This window comes from Cheilinus undulatus, linkage group 12 (genome assembly GCF_018320785.1).
Source record: "Cheilinus undulatus linkage group 12, ASM1832078v1, whole genome shotgun sequence".
Lineage (NCBI taxonomy): Eukaryota > Metazoa > Chordata > Actinopteri > Labriformes > Labridae > Cheilinus > Cheilinus undulatus.
The window spans coordinates 45,007,628-45,032,451 of record NC_054876.1 but is presented as its reverse complement, the minus strand read 5'-3'; the positions used below and the strand labels follow the sequence as shown (position 1 = coordinate 45,032,451).

The 24,824-nt window shown below is 38.4% G+C and overlaps 2 protein-coding genes across 3 annotated transcripts in view; both read right to left on the bottom strand.

The window, feature by feature from the left end:
- pof1b (POF1B actin binding protein) overlaps window positions 1-2,991 on the bottom strand; it is a 59,588-nt gene extending 56,597 nt beyond the window's left edge. For both annotated transcript variants that reach the window (XM_041800558.1, XM_041800559.1), the window contains exon 1: window positions 2,441-2,991. In XM_041800558.1, coding sequence (XP_041656492.1) covers window positions 2,441-2,767 — 327 coding nt within the window. In that variant the 5' untranslated portion in view covers window positions 2,768-2,991. The remainder of the gene's footprint in view (window positions 1-2,440) is intronic.
- Window positions 2,992-10,992: 8,001 nt separating this feature from the next.
- On the bottom strand, window positions 10,993-23,567 carry LOC121519077 (heterogeneous nuclear ribonucleoprotein A/B-like). Its single transcript, XM_041801864.1, has 9 exons — window positions 23,459-23,567; window positions 20,489-20,694; window positions 20,036-20,204; window positions 18,561-18,719; window positions 18,258-18,389; window positions 15,653-15,755; window positions 15,148-15,294; window positions 13,928-14,018; window positions 10,993-11,847 (listed from the first exon to the last, which is right to left on the bottom strand). Exons 2-8 carry the CDS (start codon window positions 20,668-20,670, stop codon window positions 13,948-13,950), a joined length of 963 nt encoding a protein of 320 aa, XP_041657798.1. The 5' UTR covers window positions 20,671-20,694; window positions 23,459-23,567; the 3' UTR covers window positions 10,993-11,847; window positions 13,928-13,947.
- Window positions 23,568-24,824: the final 1,257 nt, after the last annotated feature.

The following is a 24,824-nucleotide window of genomic DNA, read 5'->3' as shown; positions in this document are numbered from 1 at the left end:
GTCTAACTTTGACTCAAACTGTACATTTTAATGCTCTTCAAATCAAACCTTTCATTTTAAGAGTCTACAAAATCTTTAATTTACTACACTATGCACTCATCGCTACAATTACAATAACTATTTTTAGTATTATACTTAGTTATATATAATAAAAGCATTTAGATTATTTTTAAAGTACTTTAAGCACTGTTTACAACAGACTGAAATAAAAAGAGCTACATCAGCAGAATCAAAGTATTTATCATCCTCTTTAAGGACGTCCATATTTAAAACACTCAAAATAAATCTTTAAGTCAATAACTTGTAATTTACAGAAACAGATTATTTGATCATTTTGTGGTCTATTTTCTCATATGAGCTTTAACAGTGTTGGACACATGAGCGTGTGTGTTATTGTGTGTGCATTGGTGACAGTGTGTGTCTCTGTCTGCTGTCATACAACAAACAGGGGATGTTTAACTGAGGCTCTAACTTCGCTTATTGGAGCTAACATGGCGCTCAAACAGAGTTTGTTTTGCTAAGTTTACCGTTACGCTACACATGCCAAGCTTCTAGAAGCGTTCATCTCTGCCTGAAGATCAGCAGTGGTCTTCCTTCTGTCTCTAGTACTTCAGATCTTGAGGTGTCTGACATCTGCTTCAGTTAACTTTGGTTTCTTGCCTCTTCCTTGGCGCATTTTGTCAATACCAGTCTGGGCAATTGACTCCAAAGCATAGTGGACCCACTGTGAGAACACTTTATGTCTTTCCCTATTTGTCTCAGAGACCATCCAGCATCATGAAGTGCTTTAATGCAGACTCCTTCATTTTCAGTGAGCGTTTTTTGATGTTTTTTGAACAGGAATGAGGAATTTCAAACTGAATTTACCCAAATTTGAGCCGGCTCTGGGGTTCTCTGAGAAGTCAGAAATTAATCAAGCATAACATTCAACCACTAAAACTTATTTTTCTGTTCAGGAATGCAAGTAAATAACTATGATTTGGCATATTAATCAAGAAAAATTCATGTGCTTTACTATATTCTCAGTTTTTTTGTAAATCAGTAAATTTGAAAATTCATGGATAACAATAATAATTATATTTTAGCATTAAAAATATTATTTCTGTTAAAGAGCTTCAACATATTGGTGTATTAACCATTGCAGAAACATAAAAAATGATTTTGGTAATTACCAATGCTGTTAATTTAGGGCAACTGTGGCATAAACATTACTTTGGGTGGTGGTCTAATAAATTTGTTGAGCACTGTATAAACAACTATTATCATACTGTTGAAGACAATGGATGGCTCTTGATTTGACATGGAGGCTTTTATTTTGAAATGCTCAACTTTCCCAGTGGTCATATAACTTCCTTTTCCTCAGGAATTCAATTAAATGAAGAAAACAAAATATTGGAATTGAAAAAAAAAAAAAAACATTGGTCAGTGTAGTTTCTGGCAGATCCATTTCCTGGTTGAAACCAGACTCAAAATACAGGAGAAACTGTTGTTATTCCATTTTTGACCACAAGTGGAAAAAAATGGAAAAACAAGTCATTTTCCATTTTTTCATTTTGGTCAAAAAACGGAAAAACGAATAACAACATTTTTAAAAACGGGGTCGAATTTTCGTTTTTCACTTCTGTTATTTTGCTTTCTTCATAAAATGAAGAGGGAAATTGGAAAACAGCTATTTTTTTTTTCATTTTTTCCCTCTATGGTAAAAAAAAAAACAAAAACAAAAAAAAAAACGGAATAACGACAGTTTCTCTTGTTTTTTCAGTCTGGTTTCAACCAGAAAATGGATCCGCCAGAAAGTACACTGACCAAAAATTGGACCCCTTTTTTTAAAATGTCATTATTCGTTTTTCCATTTTTTTCATTAGTTGTCAAAACCGGAAAAATAGAAAAGGTTTTTCCATTTTTGGTCAAAATTGGAAAAAACGGAATAACAACGGTTTCTCCTGTTTTCTCAGTCTAGTTTCAACCAGGAAATGGATCTGCCAGAAAGTCCACTGACCTAATTTAGTCCTCATATGTGCACTATGATGCTGATAGTATCATGCATTCCTGGTAAAACAAAAACAGACTTAAATGTGCATTCTGCCTCTTGCTATGGGCATATTTAACCAGAGTGTCTCATCTGTTTTCAGTATGACTCACCATCTCATCATTTTGATTTTTAATCTTGTAATTCTGCATTTTGATCGTACTGTTTTTTTAATAATTACCTAACTTTAGTATATTTTCTTTTTTCGAGCTTCCATGGATGGTTACTAACAGCAGCCTGAGTGTTAGCCACAGGGGTCTTCTTTCAGCATCACTTTAGTGCACTTTAATCTTATCTAACTGTCCCTAGAGCCAGTTTAGGACAAGTATGTTTATTATAATAATAAGGAGCAGGTATCAAACAGTGGCTGTAGTCCTGTTCCACTAAGTAAATCATGAACTGAGGGCTCACCTCTCGGGTGCTCCTCTGCTGGAACATGAGGTCAGACTCCTGGCTGCTGACGCTCAGGTGGGTCATCCCCTGCAGGGCGGTCACTCCCTGCAGGTACACCGGAGACATCAGCTGCTGCACCGTGGGCGGCTGCATGAAGACGTAGGACGGCTGCTGCACGGCCTGCTGCACCGGGACCAGGTACCTCACTGTCTCATAGTTACCGTTCACTGTGTACGGTAACGGAGACACCGGCGCAGGAGAGATCACCATGTTGGTGACCGGCTCCGGGGAGGCCACTTTAACGGTCCGGTAGGTCGTAGTCTGCTGGCTCGTTTGGACAGACATGTTGATGAGGTGGAGGAGCGGATCAGCTCAAATCCAACACAACAAACGGGGGAGAAAAACGAACACAGCTGCCGAAAAGTTTCCCTCGATGGCTGTCGGAGAAAAGCGCGCAGACTCCACGGTTTGTTTCCTGTAGAGAGGATTTCAGCGCTGGAGGAGCGGAGACGTGAACCAGTCCGGGCTAACTTCCTCCTCTGCTGGGTGAACTGGAGAGGAAAGTCCGGTTAGAGGAGTCTATTCAACCAAACGTGAGAGGGAGGCGCTCTGCCCGCTGCTCCTCTCCATGCAAATAATAATAGTGATGCAGGAGGAGGAGGGCGGGGCCAGAGGAGGGCGGGGCTAGAGGAGAAGGAGGCTGGTACGAAGGTTATCTGTCACTATGACAGTTTGCGAATTCGGTTTCTGCTTCTGTTTTAACTTTAGAGTGCTTTTACTCCAGCTGCTGACCTAAACACTGCAGATTGATTAGAAACTTAAAACTAAAACTGAATATGGGGGACAGAAATTGTGATTCTTTCGTCTACTACACCTCTGTTATCAATAAATAGGGAATTATGAACTATTGACCTTTTAATTTCACTAAGACACAAACGTGAGGATGTCAGCTTCACCTTCATTAAGAGCAGCAGTCAGCAACTACGTTTTCACAACAACATTTAGAAACTCTGAGGGCTGGACTTGGGCCCCTTTTCACTACTGTTTTGCCATATTTTTGGCACGTTTGATACATTTTTGATACTTTTTGCCTCTCTAACCCATTTTTTTTCGCTCTTTAACCTCTTTTCACGACTTTGCTAAGCTATTTGTGCTGTTTTTGCCACTTTTAACCCATTTTTCATACTCTTTTACCTCCTTAGCCCAATTTTTAAATTCTTTAGCCCATTTTAAACCACTTTTCCTGCATGTTCCATCTCATTTGTGCCCCTCTTTTATTAATTTTTGCCACTTTTCTTCTATTTTTGCCACTTTTTAACCCCTTTTCATTACTGTTTTGCACTATTTTTGCCACTTTTAACCCATTTTTGATACTTTTGCCCCTTTTTTCCTCTTTTACCAATTTTAACCCCCTATTTAAACCATTTTTTCTGCATGTTTTACCCACTCTTTAATCAATTTTGACCACTTTTTAACCCCTTTTCATTACATTTTTCAACAGTTGTTGCAACTTTTAAATCAATGCTTGCAACTTTTCACCCATTTTGGCACTATTTAACTCCTTTTTTTAAACTTTCCTACCAATTATTCCCCTTGTGTGCCACTCTCTCAGACATTTCCACTATGTTGCCAGGATATTTGTGCCACATTTTTGTCTTGTTTAATCCATTTTTGATACTTTTTGCCCCTTTAACCCATTTTTTAGACACATTTTAACCCTTTTTGGCAACTTTCTTGCCTATTGTTGCCCCTGTGTGCCACTCTTTAACCCTTTTCCACTTCTTTGCTAGGGTATTTGTGCTGTTTTTGCCACTTTTTGCACTATTTTTTCCTCTTTTAACACATTTTTGATACTTTTGCCCCTGTTTTTCTCTTTCACCATTTTTTGCCACATCTTAACCTCTTTACACCACTTTATCCACCATTTTCTGTCCCTTTGTTCCACTCCAAAACCCAGTTTGCCATTTATCACCCATTATTTTTTATTTTTAACACTTTTGCCAACCTTACCCCTTTTTTTAAAATATCTTCTCAGCAGATGGAAGCATGAAGGTCTCTCAGATCTCCGGGTGGACGGCTGACAGTGTTGACTCTGGACTTGATAAAGACCATCAGACCATCAGCAGCAGATGACATGGGACCCTAAGCTACCTCTGACTGTTAAAACACTAGAGTTGACCTGAAGGTGAAGACCTGAAGGGTTCTGGGCCCCTGGTTGTCTCAGACTCTGGGACCTCGATTTACAAATGAAATTCTAAATTGACTTTAATCTGAAAACAAGACTTTGGACCACTGAGTCATGGTCCGGATCGTTTCCCCTTAGCCCAGGTGGGAAGCTTATAATGTCTGTGGTTTAGGACTGGCTCTGCATTAAGAACACCACACTCGTACTCCATTTCCTGGACCTGCCTGGGTGCTGGTTCTGGATCCACTAACTCCAGTCTCAGTCCAGTCCTTGTGAAGCCCCCCTAAGTTCTTCAGTCTTCTTCTTTTGACAATCGTCTGAAGGCTGAGCTCATCCCTGTTGCTTGTGCTTCTTTTCTTACCACACTTTTCCTTTCAGTCAACTTTCCGTGAATAAGCTTTGATCCAGCCTCTGAGAACAGCCTGACCTTCCAGCAGTGACCTTCTGTGGCTTACCCTCCTTAAATATCTCTGATACAGCCTCTGAGAACAGCCTGACCTTCCAGCAGTGACCTTCTGTGGCTTACCCTCCTTAAATATCTCTGATACAGCCTCTGAGAACAGCTTGACCTTCCAGCAGTGACCTTCTGTGGCTTACCCTCCTTAAATATCTCTGATACAGCCTCTGAGAACAGCCTGACCTTCCAGCAGTGACCTTCTGTGGCTTACCCTCCTTAAAAATCTCTGATACAGCCTCTGAGAACAGCCTGACCTTCCAGCAGCAACCTTCTGTGGCTTACCCTCCTTGTGGAGGAAGTCAGTGGGTGTCTTCTGGACATCTGTCAAGTCAGCAGTCTTCCCCATGATCGTCGTTGTGAAAACTAAACCAGAGTGAATGAAGGCTCAGGAGACCTTTGCAAATTTGACTTTTCAGAAATATTATAATATTTTGAGATAATGGATTTTTTTATTTTCATAAGCTTTGAGCCGTAATCATCATAATCAAGGGCACCGCAACACGTTTAGTTTATTGGAATAGGTACCTACGGATTATTTGATCACATTTTATCCACTGGAGACATCCCCTAGGGCACTTTACAACATTTCGCCCACTGGAAGAACAACCAGGGGTCATTGTTTACCCCCTTTTACTCACTAAAAGGATACCTTTGCTAGCATTTAACCATGTAATGCCCACTTGAAACACAATCATGTCCACCTTTTCAATGACTTTATACTTTTCAATAAGATTTTAATTTTCTTATTTAAACAAAAGGTTTGCAGGATGACAAGGTGCTTGAAATAACACAAAAACATAACCATCTTTGGTGCTATAATGGATAGTTCAGACCTAAAACTTCAGTCCTTGAACACACTTTAAAGTTTAAGGAGTGAGGATGACAAAAACCTCATCTGCTGGTTCCTCTTAAAACTCCACCACATTCTTACATCCTGCCTGCAGAAATGTCCCCATCTTCCCATACAGATAACTAATGCTATCTGCTGTTTTCTGCCAAAAATATTGTGCAAGAAAACGTGTTGAAAAAAACAAATGAAGTAAAAACGCTGCTAAGTCTTTGGCAGCCACTAGAGGGAGACAAAGGGCCACTGATGCCAACATGTAGATTGTCATCTACTTTGATGTTACCTACATCAGGAATGTCAAACTCAGTCACAGCAGGGGCTGGATTCTGAATTAAGGTCTGACCTGAGGGCCTAACAGGGTCCACATTTAACCAAACTGTTAACCTAATTTTCACCAGTAATAAATTATGGGAAAAAAAATTAGCACTGATGAAAAGTGATTTTGGATTTAAAAAGTCAAAATGATAAGTTGCAAGGCATAAAATCTGAAATAAAATGTCAAACTTATTAGTTCAAGGGTCAAAACATAAAATTAGATGTTACAATAATGCTTAAAAAAGGCAAATATATTAAAAAGAAGGTCACACTCATGTTTTTAAAGCCAAAAATATGACTTACAAGTTAAAAGGGTGCATCTAAAATGTCAAAATATGAGATAAAGGTTGAAATAAAAAATTGAAAAGGTCAAAATATTAGATAAAAAGTCTAATAAAAATTGAAAAGGTCACAATATGAGACAAAAAGTCAAAATGATTAATTTACAAGGCTGAAATGATTAGATAAAGTCAAAAATATAAGTTTAAAAGGTTAAAATATGTGACAAAAGTCAAAATTATACATTGAAAATTGTCAAAATATGAGATAGAAAGTCAAAATATCAAATGTTAAAGTTCAAAATATGAGACAAAAGCCCAAATAATCAATTGAAGTCATAATGTTGCAGTGCAAAATTGAAAATATGAAATAAAAACACAAATGAATTTCTTTTACCACATTTCTTTTTGTGTAACTATTTTTATTCTCTATTTTTTTTTCACATTTTTATGACTTAAGGATATTTGATATCATCAGGGTTAAGTTTACATAATATATATACTGGAGGAAATCTGCAGACCTCATATTTTTGTGCCACTTATTTTAATAAATATGATATGATCTTGCGGGGGGGGGGGGCAATTACCTTTTCACACAGGGCCAGATAGGTTTGACATTTTTCCCTTAATAAATAAAATCATGTAGTAACTATATTGTGTTATTTGGGTTGTCTTTGAGAGATTTTAAAATTGGTTTGATCTTAAACGTTTAAGTGTGATAAATATGCAAAAAAAAAAAAAAGAGAGTCAGGAATCAGAGAGGGGGCAAATACTTCTTGCCACTAAGTAAAGCCCATATTTATTGTAAAACTGTGCTTCTACTCTATACTTTATGTAAACTTTAAATATTTTTTACTTTTACATGAGTAGATTTATAGTCCAGCACTTTAGCTTCAGTAAATTTTAACTAGACCCACTGTGGTTTTACTCGAGTACAATCATGTACTTCATCCACCTCTGCTGTTTGAGTGCTAGTTTCCTTTCCTCCATCCAAACAACAGCTCTTCTGAGTCGATCCAAATGATCTGGATCTCTTAAATATGGATTTCCTGTCACTGCAAGGGAGACTGACTGACATCAGCTGCTAAAAACACAGGTAAGAGAGTAAAATGTGCTAAACCAGTGGAAACAGGCCTACATGAGCGGGCTGTCCAGGTATTAGACTGAGGATTTTTTCGATTAATCCCTGCTGCTTTCACTGCGAGTTCAATTATTTTTATTATTTTTAAAATTATCATCAAATACGAGTAGATACAAGTACAAGCAGAATTCTGAGCAGTCACAGAGTTAGACCATCACTTGAACAATAACAAAAACTCTGTACTATTGTATATACTCAGTGTACTTACTCCCGTATCATTGTATATACAGTTGAAACCAGAAGTTTACATACACTATATAGAAAGGCACATAAACTTTATTTCAGATTAAACTTTTCCTGTTTTTGGTCCATTAGGATTACCAAAATTATTTCTATTTGCTAAATGCCAGAATAATGACAGAGATCATTTTTTAGACATTTTTTTATTATTTTCTTGAGAGTCAGAAGTTTACATACATTTCATTAGTATTTGGTAGCATTGCCTTTAAACTGTATGACTTGGGTCAAACATTTTGGATATGCTTCCACAAGCTTCTCACAATAGTTTGCAGGAATTTTGGCCCATTCCTCCTGGCAGAACTGGTATAACTCAGCCAAGTTTGTAGGCTGCCTTGCTCGCACATGCCTTTTCAGCTCTGCCCAAAGATTTTCAATGGGATTGAGATCAGGGCTTTGTGAAGGCCACTCCAAAATATTGACTTTGTTATCCTTAAGCCACTTTGTAACCAGTTTGGCAGTATGCTTAGGGTCATTGTCCATTTGGAAAACCCATTTTCGCCCAAGCTTTAACTTCCTGGCTGATGTCTTGAGATGTTGCTTCAGTATTTCCACATAATGTTCTTTCCTTATGATGCCATCTATTTTTGTGAAGTGCACCAGTCCCTCCTGCAGTAAAACAACCCCACAACATGATGCTGCCACCCCCTTGTTTCACAGTTGGGATGGTGTTCTCAGGCTTGCAAGCTTCCCCCTTTTTTCTCCAAATGTAATGATGGTCATTATGGCCAAAAAGTTCAATTTTAGTTTCATCAGACCACAGAACATGTCTCCGAAAATTAAGCTCTTTGTCCCTGTGTGCATTTGCAAACTGTAATCTGGCTTTTTTATGTTTCTTTTGGAGTAATGGCTTCTTCCTGGGAGAGTGGCCTTTCAGCCCATGTCGGTACAGGACTCGTTTGACTGTTGATAATGACACACTCTTACCAGCTTCAGCCAGCATCTTCACAAGGTCTTTTGCTTTTGTTCTTGGGTTGAGATGCACTTTTCGGACCAAAGCACGTTCCTCTCTGGGACACAGAACCCGTCTCCTTCCTGAGCGGTATGATGGCTGGACATTCCCATGGTGTTTATACTTGTGTATAATTGTTTGAACAGATGAACGTGGCACCTTCAGGCATCTGGAAATTGCACCCAAGGATGAACCAGACTTGTGCAAGTCCACAATTCTCTTCCTGATATCTTGGCTGATTTCTTCTGATTTTCTCATGATGTTACACAAAGAAGCAGTGTGTTTCAGGTGTGCCTCTAATTAACTCAAATGTTGTCAATAAACCTATCAGAGGCTTCCAAAGACATGACATCATCATCTGGGCTTTCCCAAATTGTTTAAAGGCATAGTAATCTTAGTGCATGTAAACTTCTGACTTTGAAGAAAGTAATAAAAATTGTCCAAAAAAATCCTTTTCTCATTATTCTGGCATTTAGCAAATAGAAAAAATGTTGGTAATTCTAATTGACCAAAAACAGGAAAAGTTTAATCTGATTTAATGTTAGACGGTGAGAAAAAAAAAGTTTATGTGCCTTTTTATATAGTGTATGTAAACCTCTGGTTTCAACTGTATGTGCTTTTACTTTTTACTTTACAGTTTTTCCTTTGCTTCTTAAAGCCTAATATATGTTGTACAGATGTATATATCTTTGTTTCACACTTATTTAAGTTCTGTGGTTTTTGTATAAGAGAGCAAAAGTTACTGGAGTCAAATTCCTCGTATGTGCACACATACTTGGCCGATAAAGCTGTTTCTGAGTATGGGAGCATGGGCAGGAAGTGACTGAAGAAATGTGTTAGAACAAGGGCATTAAAAGCTTCAATTAGAACACAAGACAGCACACCTCTATGAATGAACTTACTGAAGAGACGCACCATCAGTGGACTTCCTCTGCGCTTTCACACTCGTTCCTCTGTCCAGTGTGCATCCGACGGTAATAACATACAAGTCTTCATTTGAATTTGGCAGTTTAAGTCTGTCTTCTTTGTGTGGAAGTACATTTATTGATAGAACTTACTGCTATCAGTCTTCACTGTTCACATTTATAGAAGATTTCGGGAGGATTAAAAAAAAAAAAGCTTTAAAAGAGCCACATGTGGCTTGAAAATCACTGCTATGAGTTATTTTAAATATGCCAATTACAAAATTCAGCTAAAAAAATGTAGATTAAAAAATTTTCCTGGCTTCTAACCATTTGCAATGAAAAAAATTGAGTCAAATTCCCTGTTCAGGTCTTACAAAGTGTCACATTTAAATCGGTAGAAACCCGCTTTGTCTTGCCATGTCTTAGGACTCTAATGCAGGGGTTCTCAACATTGGGATGCGACCCCATTAGGGGTTGCGAGACACTGAGAGGGGGTCTCCCGATTCCTTAAAAAACTAAGAACATACACCAATTTAGCATAATTTTAACACATTTTTATCACTTTTCCCACCAATTTTAACACATTTGCAACTTAAAACCCACTTTTGTCAGTTTTTAACCCTTTCCACCACTTTTTTTCTGCCTGTTTTTGCCACTTCTAAACCAAATCTTGCAACTGTCTGCCTATCGTCATCTGTTAGTACATCATTGCAACTATTAACCCCTTTTACCACTTTTTAAGCCACATTTCACAATCTGATATGCCCATTTTTTGACAGTTTATATCCATTTGATCCCATTTCACAAAATTTGCACCTATTTGCCTTCTTTCTTAGTTGTTTTGCCACTTTTATCTAATTTTTGGTATCAAACCCATTTGTGCTACTTATAAAATCCGATTTAACCACCTTTCCCACATTTTTTGCCATTATTAACCCATTTTAGCCATTTAATGTATTTTACTGTTAATACAAGGATTTATATTTTTAAGAGGGCTACTTAGTGCACAAATGAATCTTTTTTTTTATAAGAATAGTCAGGTAAAATATAAAATACCGCAGCTTAACTTTACAATGGACCATGATTTTTCTGGCCCCCAGAAAGCTTGCCCAATTTCCCCCCTAATGGACAGCGAACAGACGAGGTATAAACGAGGAAATAAAAGTCCTCTATTCTGAATTATTCACCTTGAGGACTGAGACTCTGCTATCGTTAGCCTTGTATGACATTAATCATTAGAAATACACAGTTCATTACAAACCAGAATGTTTATTACTAATAAATTGCCAGACACTATCTGAGGAGACTCCAGTGAACTGAAGCCAGTCCAGAAAATCTAAGCAGACATTTAACTTCAGAGCAGTTATTTCTAAAACCAGCGGCACTTAAAGAACACAAACTAATGAGCATGGATGATAAACAATTTAAAAACTTAAAAAAAGGTGATTTAACAGGAAGTCCATATTTATCTTCAGCATTTTCCCTCTTACATCCTGCACTCTTAGATGTTTATCTCCCTGCTAAAGTCAAAGAAACAAACTTACAGACCATTTCAGTGTTCAGGATTATAAACTACTTCAAATCATCACTCGATTCCACAGAAACAGGGGAAATACCAATTATAGTTATTTTAGGGGGCATGGTGAGCACAACTGAGTATGAAGACAACTTATACCTTTCATAATTACAGATAATGTGTCACTAAATCTGGTCAGCATTTTGTCATCAACCCCACGAACCTAGAAACTCAGGAAAAAAAAGGTACTGAAAACTGTTTTTATTGTGTCAAAAAAGCTCCTTTACAGCGCCAAGATTTTCAACCTGTAAAGCCAGCAAACATGTAAAATACAAGCCTTACAATACATTAGAATCAAAACAGGTACCAAAAAGTACAGTAAAAATTACACTTCCATTGATGGAAATGTGGGAGGGAAGAAAAAAAATAAAGAACACCAAAGGGAAACGTAAAACCTAAAAATGAATAGGATTAAAAAAAAGGGAAAGTTACATTTCAGATGGTTTCTGTACAAATGGTCTTCTGTCATAAAAGAGGTCGAGTCATGCCCAGTGTGTCCGCCCAGCCGTCGTCTTACTGGATCACTGGAGGTCTGAGGAGGAGAAGAGAGCTTCGTCAGGTTTTCAGAAACATTTCCCACAGTGATGCAACAATTCCTTCAACTGGAAAGAATCACCATACTGGTTTGTAGGGCAGAGCAAACAGGATAACTGTTGATTTTCAGCCTGATTCCCCAGTTCTGAGTAAAGTCAGAAAAGCTCTGAATATTTAAATTGATATTAAAGGCATAAAAAATCTAGAGGCTGAATGGTAACCAAAACTGATGTTCCTACACAAATTATGGCTCAATAGCCTTCAGGATTTTGAATATTCATCCTTTAGGGCAGTGATTCTCAGCCTCAGGACCCACCAACATCTCTGACTACAAAACACGACCCAAATTACTCCAAAATTTGAACAATGCATGCTTAGTTAGTAAAAATGTAGCACTTACTAGGGCCGGGAAATTAAGCGAAAATTAGATTAAATCTCAATGTGGCATGCTGCAATTTTGAAATCGCAAAAGGTGCAATCAACATTTGACCTGAAATTTGTGTTAAAATACCAGTTTTAAACTTTGTTTCAGCAGAGATGTTATGCATGACACATTCATTCAAGTTCCATTTTTTAGAATAGTCAATAAAAAAAATAATATCCTGTTAATTTTTTTATTAAATGAGAATGACAAAAACCCCTTCGAGCAGCAATTCAATTCCAATCGGCAATACGTGTCAAAATTTTTAGAACGCAAATTTTTTAAGATTTATTTTTGGGCCTTTTGTGCCTTTATTTGATAGGACAGTGGATAAAGTTGGAAACAGGGGCGAGAGCAGGGAAGAGACAAAACAGGCCTCAGGCCGTTCGCGTATGTACGGCCACCTTAAACCAACTCTGCCAACTGCGCCCCAGAATGCAATATTTCTAAAGAATTGTTCGGCCCTTGTTTAGAACAAGAAAGTTAAGGAATAATCGCATATCAAATCGCATATTGGGGCAAAAAAAAAAAATACAATCCCAGTTAGATCATTTTCCAAAATAGTCTAGCCCTACTTAAGATCTTGGATCAGAATTTATGATTGGAAAAAGACAGGACAAAACTGGCATGTTTTACACCCCTCTTTCCCATAATAATGTGTACATTTAAGCCATTTTTCCAGAGATCTTTAGAAATGAACTTAAGAGTCTAAACAATGATAAAACATTTCCCCATTATCACAATGAAACAGTAAAATAAAAGGAATGGATGCATGTTCTAAAACTGCTCCATGACCCACTTTTGGGTCCTGACCCAACAGTTGAGAACCGCTATTTTAGGGTAATCATTGCTTCTACTGGGGGGTTGCCCATAACCATAATTTCTCATCCTGGCCCCCTTCTGTTGACTCGCTACTCCTCTTGGCCATATTGTACGTAAATGTAAGAGACTTTCACTGCTATGAGGATGACACACAGCTCTTCCCATCTACTAGGGCTGCACGATTTGGTAAGATGTGATTGAGATTATTCGAGACAGTACAGTGATATTATTGAACTTGCATCACTATCTGTGCTGAGAGGCTGCCACAAGTCAGCATTGTACGTGCTCATCGCTAAAAACTCCACACCAGTGAAACTCAACATTTGGCTCTGGATCCACATCTGGCTCTCTTGTGATAATTCATGGCTCTTTTATGTCTTCATTTTAAATATTGTTCCCCTAGAAAACCTTAGAAAAGGGGAACTTTTTGCCATTTTCGCCTTTCCACCCATTTAAGCTATCTTTTCCATTTGGCGCCCCTTTTTTCCTTTTTTTTTTTTGGCCATTTTGCAACTTCTTTTTGCCACCGTTTCCCCATTTTTTCCACTTTTATCCCATTTTTGCCCTTATTAACCGTTTTTGCCACTTCTTGCCCTGCTACTTTTAGTATTAAATATCATTTTTTCCTATTTTCTATCCTATTTTCATCTGGACATGCTGATTGTGGAATGTTCAATCGTGCAGCACTACCAAACTGAGCTACATCCTCCCACTGCCTCCCTCTGATCGTTCGAGAAAGCTGTGCTAGAACCAGGTTTTGATTTCCTTCAAACTCCAATATCCCAGGCAAATGAAAAATGCAGCATTACTGTTAACAGTGATGGTCATGGCATACCTTGAACTACCACGTGATCATCAGTATGGCTTGTATTGGCTCTGATGTCCCCCCCGCCGTGGGGTTTTACCGTAGCTGGCGTTGCCCTGGTCTGAGGAAGAGGAGACTAGTCAGACAAGCAGAGGATTTCATTCAAAAAGGTCAATCCATCAGCATGCAGAAAATAAAGCACTAACACAATTAACTGAAGAATTATTCAGATTTTTTGGATATTGGCTCCCTCTGTTTGTTGGAAACGAGGCAGTTTGTAGAAAAATACCAGCCAACTTTGATGGTCTCTAGTCTGTGAATTATGCACAGAAATTAGAGAAACAATCGCCGAATTTGAATCCTTCCATCAAAAATGACATTGAAAATGTTGATTTTGATGATACTGTGTAAGTAGAGGGTTTGGATTAAGGGAAAGGGCTTAAAAACAACAAGGGGGTAAATTACCATGCATTTCCCAGATTGAGTGAATTTTTAAACAGGACGTACCAAAGCCGAGATTAAGGCTGCACAACAAATTGAAATTCTAAAAATCACAATTTAGACTCTGAGATAAACAAAAGCGCAATAACCAAGATTTATTACCTCCACCAAGGAGGTTATGTGATCGGCAGGGTTTGTTTGTTAGTTTATTAGCAACATACCTCAAAAAGTTTGATGAAATTTTCAAGAAATGTCAGAAATGGCATGAGGAAGAACTGATTAGATTTTGGAGTGATCCAGATCACTGTCTGGATCCAGGAATTTCTTAAAGGATTCTTTACTGTTGGGAGATAGGGCTAATGGCGGAGGTATGCGCTATAAGAGTGATTTTCTAGTTTTTATTCAAACAGGCAAAGCATCTCTTCATTGTAATGCACTTTGAGCTACCAGTTAACCTCTACACATTCGTTGCAAATTCACATGTAGTAAAACGCTATAGTCATGAATTTTCATACCACCACAATACCTATGAAGTGCAGGCCAAGGATAAAAATAAAGTCTCAAAGTCCAATATTACCAGATTATGTGTAAGTTGTGTAGCAAAAAGTCTAAGTAGGGCTGAAAAGTTATTTCCCACAGCAGTTTCATGAAAGTTAACGGTCTGTAAAGCACTACTTTAAAGACATTTTAGATCTATTTCCCAACCTCTGAATTTGAAGCACAGCTGTTAGCCTCCCGTTTGACAGTTACTAAATAATCAAGCCCATCTTCTCCTGTGATTCAAAACATAACACTGCAAGAGTACTCACTGTAGTCATATCCGGGGCCATATCCATAATAACCAGATGAATAGTCGTAGTTGCCATAGCCCCCATATCCTCCATAGCCGTATCCCTGGCTGCCGTATCCCTGGTTCCAGTAGTTTCCGTAGCCCTGGTTCCAGCCCTGGCTCTGACCTGAGACGGAAAGGGTGAAGATTTAAGACATTTTCTCTTACCCTCATGAGATACTAGTAGCTTAGACAGTACCAAGTACCTGCTGAAGACCTCCCTTTTGATTTCAATTCCTTTCCACAGACCAGACTGTCCGTTATCAGTGTTTTCTCTTCCCCATGCCTGCCTCTATCATAAAGCACTTTAGTCAGTGCGTTTAAATGTGATCTCTAATAACCTTTACATTTACTTTGCAGCATGAAATCAATGCAGAGACCTGATTTTAGTCTTTTCTCAATGCTTTTCATAAATGAACCCAGTGTGCACTGCAAAAAAAAAAAAAAAACAACTCAAAGATGTGCTCCAGATGCAGCGTCCTCACCTCCACGGCCCCTTCCTCCCCGTCCTCCATAACCACCGCCACGTCCTCCACCGTACTGCTGCTGCTGGTAGACCTCCTTTGGCTGGGCGATCTTCAGCTCACACTGTAAAAAGGATGCAAACAAGGCACTTAAAACTCTACACGAGTGCCTTTAAAATTGAGATTTTTCACAAATAAAGAACTTTCACAATAGTTTGACTTTAATTTGCTAACATCTCTAACCTTTTTTATCTATTAAACTTGTACGAAGCCTTGCTATTACAGCTTAGCTGCATAAAGATGAAAAAAAAAAAGTCACCAGATAGGCTTGGATTGATAAAAAGAAATTAAGGGATTAGAAAACTGCTTTTTGGATTATTTAGGATGGTAAACTGGCATCGATTCAGTCGCTGGTAAAATTTTTGCCATGAATGGACAGACCATTTCTAACAGACAGGTCCTGGGGAGCTTTTGCTGTTTCAGGGCTCCTGTGAGGAAGAAGAGAAGACTCCATGTCCCATTTATCCCTGGTCAGTATGTTTTTTCTCCAACCAGGTTACCAAACTACCAATCTTGCTGTTGGAATAAATCACAGAAAACAGGTAAATGTGTTCTGTCTTCTCCCAGTTTGATGGCTGTAATAACTGCAACATACAGCCAGTGTGCAACTTTAAGAGGCTTTTTGCTGCATTTGTTCATCTCAGGTTCTAGAGCCAAGCGCTGCAGCAATTCATCTTCAGGAGTTAAAACGCACAGTTGTTCAAGCAAAGATCCTGGCTTAGCCTTAAACAAGGTCAGAGAAGCAGCTGTAAACTCTTAAGCTGCGTAAAATCCCTAGTGTGGCAGCCAAAGCTAAGCTAAATTAATGATTTGCACAGTTCTTCTGTCAGCTTCTTTACAATTAAATCATAGTAATTTTTCCTCAAATACTTTCACATTTGGAAACAAATCAGTAGTTGCGTAATCCAGGGATTCTCAACATGTTCAGCCCGTGACCCCCAAAATAAAGGTGTCAGAGACCGGGGACCCCCACTGTACCTGAAGGTGGCTGAACACAGCCATGCACAATCAAGAATAGTCATGTGGGGATAGGGCTGTCCATAAGGGGGGATAAAGGGGAGAGCTTTCTGGGGCCGAAACAAACAGGGGGCCCATAGAGGTCAACAAAATCATGGTCTATTTTAAAGTTAAGCCGTGATATCCATACTTTATATTTAACCTGAAAAAAATAACCAGTCTTATCAATGAAACAAATCATTTTACATCATTTGTGCAGAATACAGACCTCTTAAAAATTTTAATCTATTTGTTAAAAAAAAAAAAGGCTTAAAATTTGTTAAAATGGGATAATGGAGAAAGGCAAAAATGGGTAACTGTGGCAAAAATGGGCATAAATAGTGGTAAAAGGCTATTAAAAAGTGCCTGAAAAGGCTTTAAATTGGCAAAAACAGGTAGAAATCTGGTGAAATGGGAAGACAATTGATATAAATTGGCAAAATAGTGCTAACTGAGAAAGAAAAAATAGGCAGATATTGGCAGAAACTGGTCAAACTGACAAAAATGGGCATACCAGATAGTGAAATGTGGTTAAAATGGGAAAAATTGGCCATAAAAAGTGGTAAAAATTGGGTTAATAGTGGCAATAATGGGTCAACAGAGGCAACATTAGGCTTATGTGGCAAGAATTGGTTTAGAGGTGGCAAAAACAGGCAGAAAAAAAAGTGGTGGAAATGGTTTAAGATGGCAAAAATAATGTTCAACGGCAAAAATGTGTTAAAATTGGAGGGAAAAAAATATTAACTTATTAAAATGTTGCAAAATTTGTGTAAAGTGGCAACAGTGGAAAAGTGGCAATTCGGATTTTTTTTTTTTTTTTTTTTTTTTTTGAGGGAATCTGGAGACACCCTCTTACCCCAAGGTTGAGAACCACTGGCTTAACAGACCTCATCAGGGTAGAGAGGAAAGGTCAAACTATGAATGCAGTGGACAGACTTTTAAAGAGAACACTGAGTTTCTGCTAAGACATGAGCCCAGTCTGCCATCACAGGCTTGTTTTAAGGGGAAAAGGGGGTTCTAACACCTGACTGCATTGAAATGAGTTCCCTTTTTAATTTTGTTATACCGAGATAATACATTTAGCGGCAAGGGCAAGAAAAACTCAGTGATTTAAGTTTCTATAGGCCTAAGGAGTTTGAGAGAGCCTTTGTGCCATCGATAACACAGGTGAGTGTGGTGCTCTCGGTAAAGGACCCTAGTGGACAGCAGAAATCCAAGTGCTGAAGTTTCTTTCAACAAAAGAGAATGTAAAACATGTCTCCAGAGTCAAGATTCAATGCACATGCCGAGGTAAATAAAAACAAGTGAGGCTCAAAGACAGCACTTTGGTCCGCACTTTTTTTATTCTACGAATTAAAAAAAGATAAAAATAATTTGTGGATCCATTTAATGAGAAATGTAAGGTCAACTTCTGTGCATGATTCATAATCAATGCTGAGTCGTCCGTTTTTGCTACCATGGCGTTAAAATCAGGGAATGGCATAAATTTGATTTCTACTAGTTTGGTATCAAAACTGTGAATCATCACAACCCCTGGACTTTTAAATCTTTGGTGTGTGTTTTTAGTTACCCTGCCACCCTGGATGCTGTGGAACTTCTTTTCCAGACACTTTTTGACGCTGGCTTCCTCTTTGAACGTGATGAAGATGAAACCCCTCCTCTTCTTTGACTTGGGGTCGATAGGGAGTTCGATCGTCTCAATCTACAAGGAGAATAAAAAGTAGAGGATGCTCATGTTTAGAAATAAACGCATTTTTGCATTATTTCTGTTCTTTCAATTCCATTCATCTCAACAACCACCACCACATTAACAAACCTCAATTTAAATGTTTGGCATTCAACCTCTTGTGGCACTATACAAAGTCAAACTGACCTCTCCAAAAGCCCCAAAATATTCCCTGATGGAGTCCTCGGTTGCCTCTGGGTTCAAACCCCCAACGAAGATCTTCTTCACAGGCTCCTTCTTCATGGCCATCGCCCTCTTGGGGTCGATCGTACGACCGTCAAGACCGTGTTCCTTCTGTGCCAGCACCTGTAAGTAGAGGTTTTATCAAGGTTAGAGCACCGCAATGCAAGCCTGGAAAAGTTCCTTGAAAACGAGAAGTAGACAGTGAAAAGATTACTTTGGGAGAAATAAGAGAAATGCAATGCTATAGCATTTTCATTTCTTTAACCTTTACACTGTGTGCCAATTACATTTAATACCATCAGCCATAATATACCTTACCTTTAAGTGTTGAATGTAAAGCCTGAACTCTGAAAAAATGTCCTTGACACTTTTATAGTACATTCACATTACAAGGATTCTGACATGTTAGATTAGGACATAGGCAGCATCAACAAAATGGGCCTGAAAAGTGAAAGTTACACTATTTAAAAACTTAACAAAACACAAACTATACCCTGAACTGGCAGTGTCTTCATGTGCCTACACCAGTGTTACTCAACCCACCTCAACCAAAGAGACAAATGGTTGAAAAATGCCTTTGCAAGAGCCACATGTTATGTGGTGAAAAGTGGCAAAAATAGGTTAAAGTGGCATTAAAAATAAGTTAAAGGTGCCAACAAATGATAAAGTAGCAAAGACAGGAGCAAAAATGGCCATAAAATGGCAAAAACACAGTAAAAAGTAAAAAAAAAAAAAAAATGGAGAGAAGTGGTAAAAAAAAGGCAGCAAGTGGCAAAGACTGGTGAAAAGCTTCCAAAAAATAGTTCCAGGTGGCAAAATTGGTAAAAAACAGGAAAAAGGTAGGAAAGAGTGGAAAAAGTGGGTAAAAGTGGTATTTTGGCAGCTTTAATGAGCAGACAGTGACATAAAAAATGCAAATACCAAAAAGCAGGATAAAAGAGGCAAAAAACTGGTGAAAAAGTGGCAAATATGGGATAAAAATGGGCAAAAAGTGGCAAAAGTAGTGTCAATAGCAGGCTCAACGCAGTGAAAATGGATTAAAAGTGGCAAATAAGGCAATGGAAATATACAGACAAAAAATAAAAGCCATCTGAAACAAACTGACTTGCAATGGATAATCTCTGAGGTCAAAGTTTCTCTTTTCTAAGGTTTTCTGGGGGAATAATATGTCACATTGAGACATAAAAAAGCCACAAATCATCACAAAAGAGCCACATGTTGAGTATCACTGGCCTAGACTGTGTCTGACATTCACAGCTGTGGTCTCAAATTTGTTATATTTTATGGCTTCACATAAATCTTTTAAATGTTCAGATATCCTCTTTTTTAAGGGGGGGGGGTCTTTGCTCTTTTGCATTTCAATTGCAAAAGAGCTAAAAAAAAGTAAAAAGCCATGGGATCATAATGGCTATGATTGAAACAGACATTCTGTGACGGACCTTGTCAACGCTAGCAGAGTCCTTGAAGAGGACGAAGCCAAAGCCTCGCGACCGGCCGGTGTTTGAGTCTATCTTGATGGTGCAGTCCAAAACCTCGCCGAATTTACTGAAGTAATCCTTCAGGTCCTTTTTACTTGTGTCCCAGCTGAGGCCACCCACGAACATTTTTCTGCAAACAAAAACCCATTATAGCAAATTTATAGTCATTTCTTCTTGAACACAAAATAGGAGACAAAGCCCATCATGTTCAATACCATTCAGCTGCAAACACTTTATTCCTCTGTACTTGACATAATTGCTGGTCTGCACAAGTTGCTCAGCAGGGACAACTTGAACACCTTCTGGTTATACTTGAGCCTCCTGTAATCCCTTCACGGTAACCCTGGTTCATTCAGCCACAGTGCTAAATTATTTTAGTTTCTGGGAATGAGACAGGTCTCCAAGTGGACTTACCCAGCATCCTCCTCTCCCTTGCTGGCGTCGATCTTGCCTCCGTCAGTGCCGTTGTCTGTGGCGTCCTGGCTTTCGTCTCCAGCCATCAGCTCCGCCTCCTGCTCAGCTCCATTCAGGTCTTCTTCTCCCTCATTTCCGTTCTGGTCTGATGTTTCCATGAGGAGTGTCTCAGCATCTGCCATTCTGACGGTGGGTTTTACAAGAGACTGGGATAGGGGACAAGCATAGAAGGATTACTCAGCTGCAAAGAAAGGCAGCCTAGCATATTACCAGAGCGGAGCTTAAATGTGATGCTTTTATCAAGGACAGGACATTTGAGTTTCTTGGGAAGCTGGTGGATGGGGTATTTCCTTGTTGTTTTGTAATAAAGTAGATTAGGTACATGAGTGGCTTCTGTGTTGGATGCAAACCAAAAACTTGAGTTTGATAGTTACCGTGACCAATCTAAATTTAAAGTCCTGATATCACCGCCAGCAGTTAGAACTGAACATGCATGCATTAAACTTTCAAGCTCAAGGCAAAACTAGTGCCATTACAGGCCAGTCTAGGCTTTAATTCTGAAGGTGTTTGCAGGGCAGTTATTCCATTTCTGATGTCAGTGTGCAAAACTGTGCAGACAATTTCTTCAGTCATTAATCACAAATGGCAAATAAATTTAAAACACTTGAAAAATTTTGTTTAAGAGAAGAGTTTGAACTCACATCATTTTGTATCACAGTTTAACTGGGGATGAATTAACTGGAGATGTCCCGCTCTACATGCTGCTATGCTTATTGCTACCCAATTTTAAGGATATCAGTCGCCTGAGACATTTAATGCTACTAGGAAGAATCTGCCCTGCCACAGCCTACATTTACAGGGATAAATACGATTAAAGTGCCTTTAGAATTTAAGGTTTAGGAAACAAATCTCATGTTACGGTTGGATCCAAGACAATCCCAGAGAATGGGCCCTCCCTGGTTTTGATTGATGACCAATGCATGTGGTCTTGGATGTATGAAATAAGTGCTAGCTCTCTGGCTTTCAGTTAACTCATTTTGAAGCTTAAAAAGTGCGACTCTAACCTTTTACCCCCATCTTTAAAACTCAATTTTTGCCACCGTTTATAGGGATGAGTTTTCAAATCTGGTACCAACACATCTGATACCTTCCGGAGCAAGTTACAACACAGATAATTCATTTGGATACCCCACCACCTCAAATGAAAGGCAATTAAATAACGATGGAGGTGTGTTGTTATTTATGTTTAAGCTACACTGGTTTCCTCTTCTTATCCCATGTTCGACTGGCATCTTGACAGACATTTTCGAGAACAAGTCACTATACCCAGACAGCTTTTCATCTCCCAATGACTAAACATATTTCTTCATGTCCATACTACTGTTTAGGCACAATATACAAAGAATCAATTTGGCACTGGTATCAGAAAAAAACCAATATCCACCCCTACTGTTATACCACGTTTAGCCCATCTTTGTGCACATTTTTGCCACTTCGTTTAGGCATTTGCATCCCATTTTGTCCCTTGCTATTGTAGTTGCCTTTCACTCATTTTCCCCACTTTTGCACTTTCTATTTTGCATATTTTTACAATTATGTTACTATTTTCAACTTAAGGCGTCCCAGTTTTTCTTACTTTTATTTTCTGGCATCCTGACATTTATGCACGTCATAGCCTTGCTTTAAAATTTAACATTACTTTCCAAGTTATTTAGTTTAGCGTGCTGATCAACATTGTTAACTTAACCAAGAAAAGGGCAAAAAAAAGGCTATATTCACACCACTGCATGAAAACTAAGTTGTGTTGGTTTTGTAAGGGTGCTTATTGCTTGGGTTTAATTTAAAATATGACTATCACAGGCTAATATTACAATGAATCATGATTTTGCTCTCCCCTTTAAACCCTCTTATGAACGGCTTTGCAAGCAATTATGCTCATCCTTTGGGCTTCTTTAGTTATGTATTTTTATTACCATTCTTATCAATATGAACCATGTCATTCTGAAAGAGAAAACACATTGGTGTGAATTGTATTAATATCTCACAACGTTTATTTACCCAAAACAATAGAAATATTAAAGTAACGTATCAAAATTACAAGCTAAAACATACTTTTACTGTAACTGCAAGCCTTTTTCAGGAGACCAAGTGTTAAATTTATCCCTAATAATCTTATAAACCCATAAACTACAGATGTGCCTACATTTTTAGTTAAATTCACAACTGACGTTTCTTTTCTCTCCGTATAAATTTCTTTTGAAAAGAAATCCATTATATAAGTTAGTATTTACCTTTTTAAATGAAGTTCCTTTGAGTTTTGATGATAATGAGAGTGGGGTATCTGATTCCTAGATAGCTAAACAATACCGGAGGCTAGCCCACAGCTAACATAACATGCGGTGATTAGGTAACAGAATGTCCTAATATAAAATTATACCCTTAGAAAAGTATGGATTTTCTAACGTCTTGAACTAACACTTCACCCAGATTGACTACATCATGGATTGATATCTCCGTGTGTATTTATGTGACCTTGTTGTTCAGCACAAAGACCCGATGAATCGGTGTGGATGTTGGGGGTTTGAGCGGACCGCGCTTTGCTTGGTTAGCGCCTCAACTGGAGAGCAGGCCCGGCTTCCAAACAACGCGTTTAAACTGAATGAAATACCTGTCAAATTCCAGGACTAACCCCATAAATCAAGTCTCGGTAGATGCCGTGGAGGACAATGGCGTTGTTTATCCTGATATAAAAGAATGGACCATTCACTCCGCTCAAATCACCGCGTTAACGTGTTAGCATCACTGCGGCTAACACGCAGCTAGCTTCATTTCCTGCGAACAATTACTCACTTCAAAAGATACGGACTAGAATGCTGCTAATGTTATTGGATAAGTGTAAAGAACAGTGTTAAGTTCCGCGCAAATACCTTAATTTAAACCGAGAATAGAAGAGAGAAAATCTGTACTCACTTTTAGAGGGAAAAAGTGGAGACGGCGATTCGCTGCTCAAAATGGACACTCTCCAAATTCGCCGCTAACTCGTGGCAAAATATATACCACCGGATGTGCGCAAGCGCTGGATGACGTATCTAAGACAACGACTGTGATTGGATAAAGTGATCGGTTTAGTTAATAAAGACGTGTCCTAATTGGTGGACTGGTCAGCGCACTGATGACACGCAAATACAGCAGCCGATTGTCTTTCCTGTTACCTACCCCCCCTCTGCTCTTCGAGCCGTTTTGTCTCACTTCACCGTCATAAACTAGTTTCGTTTTTGTGCGCCGTGTGGGTGTTACAGTAAATTTGTAAACATTAACCTCGCTGTAAGTTGTATTTAAAAAAAAAACACACGACTAAATTTATCAAGAATGCTTAAAAATACATCGATTTGATTGATTAGGAATCAATACAATTCTTTGTCTTTCACTTATTTTGACTCCAAACAGTAGTTCTATAAAACTTCCATTCTTCTTTTAGGTATGTGCTTATTTATTTTTTGTCTCTTTTGCCATTTTTGTCTTATATTAGTGTGTCGAATCGGCCTTTTTGATTATTTTTGTTGTTCATATGTGTTCTGTCTTAAACCTGTTTCTATCAAAAGTTATTGTTCCCACTATTTTTTCTTTCTATTCAAACAAATGATAGGAAATTAAAAATTAGCCCAAGTGTTTAGATCAGGGGTTTCAAACTCAATCACAGAAGGGGCCAGATTCCCAGTTTAGTCAATTTTCACTCCTTTTTGCCACATTTTGCCATTTTGTGACCATTTTTCCTACCTTTAATTAATTCTCTTGGTCACTTCCCACCCATTTTGCCAATTTCTGCCCATTTTTGCCATTTTTCTCCCAGTGTTTGCCATTTTTCTCCCAGTGTTTGCCAGTTCTTGCCTGTTTAAGCTTCCTTTTACAATTAAATGCCAATTATTGCCCATTTTTACCACCTTGTTTCTGAGTTTTGCCCATTTATGTCACTTTTTACTCATTTTTGCCACTTTGGGACCATTTTTGCCACCTTTAACCAATATTTTGGCCACTTCCCACCCATTTTTCCACTTTCTGCCCATCTTTGCCTTTTTTTCCCAGTGTTTGCCACTTTCTGCCACATTTTTGTCACTTCTTTTACCACTTCTCAATAATTTTTTACACTTTTATCCTGATTTTTGCAATTTTCGGTCCCTTTTTGCCACTTCTCACCTATTAAAGCTGCCTTTTGCAATGAAATGCCACTTTTTGTCACATTTTTCCCACCTTATTTCTGATTTTTGCCCAGTATGGTCACTTTTTCTTCCCATTTTTGCCACTTTTTTCCCAATGTTTGCCATTTTCTGACAATTTT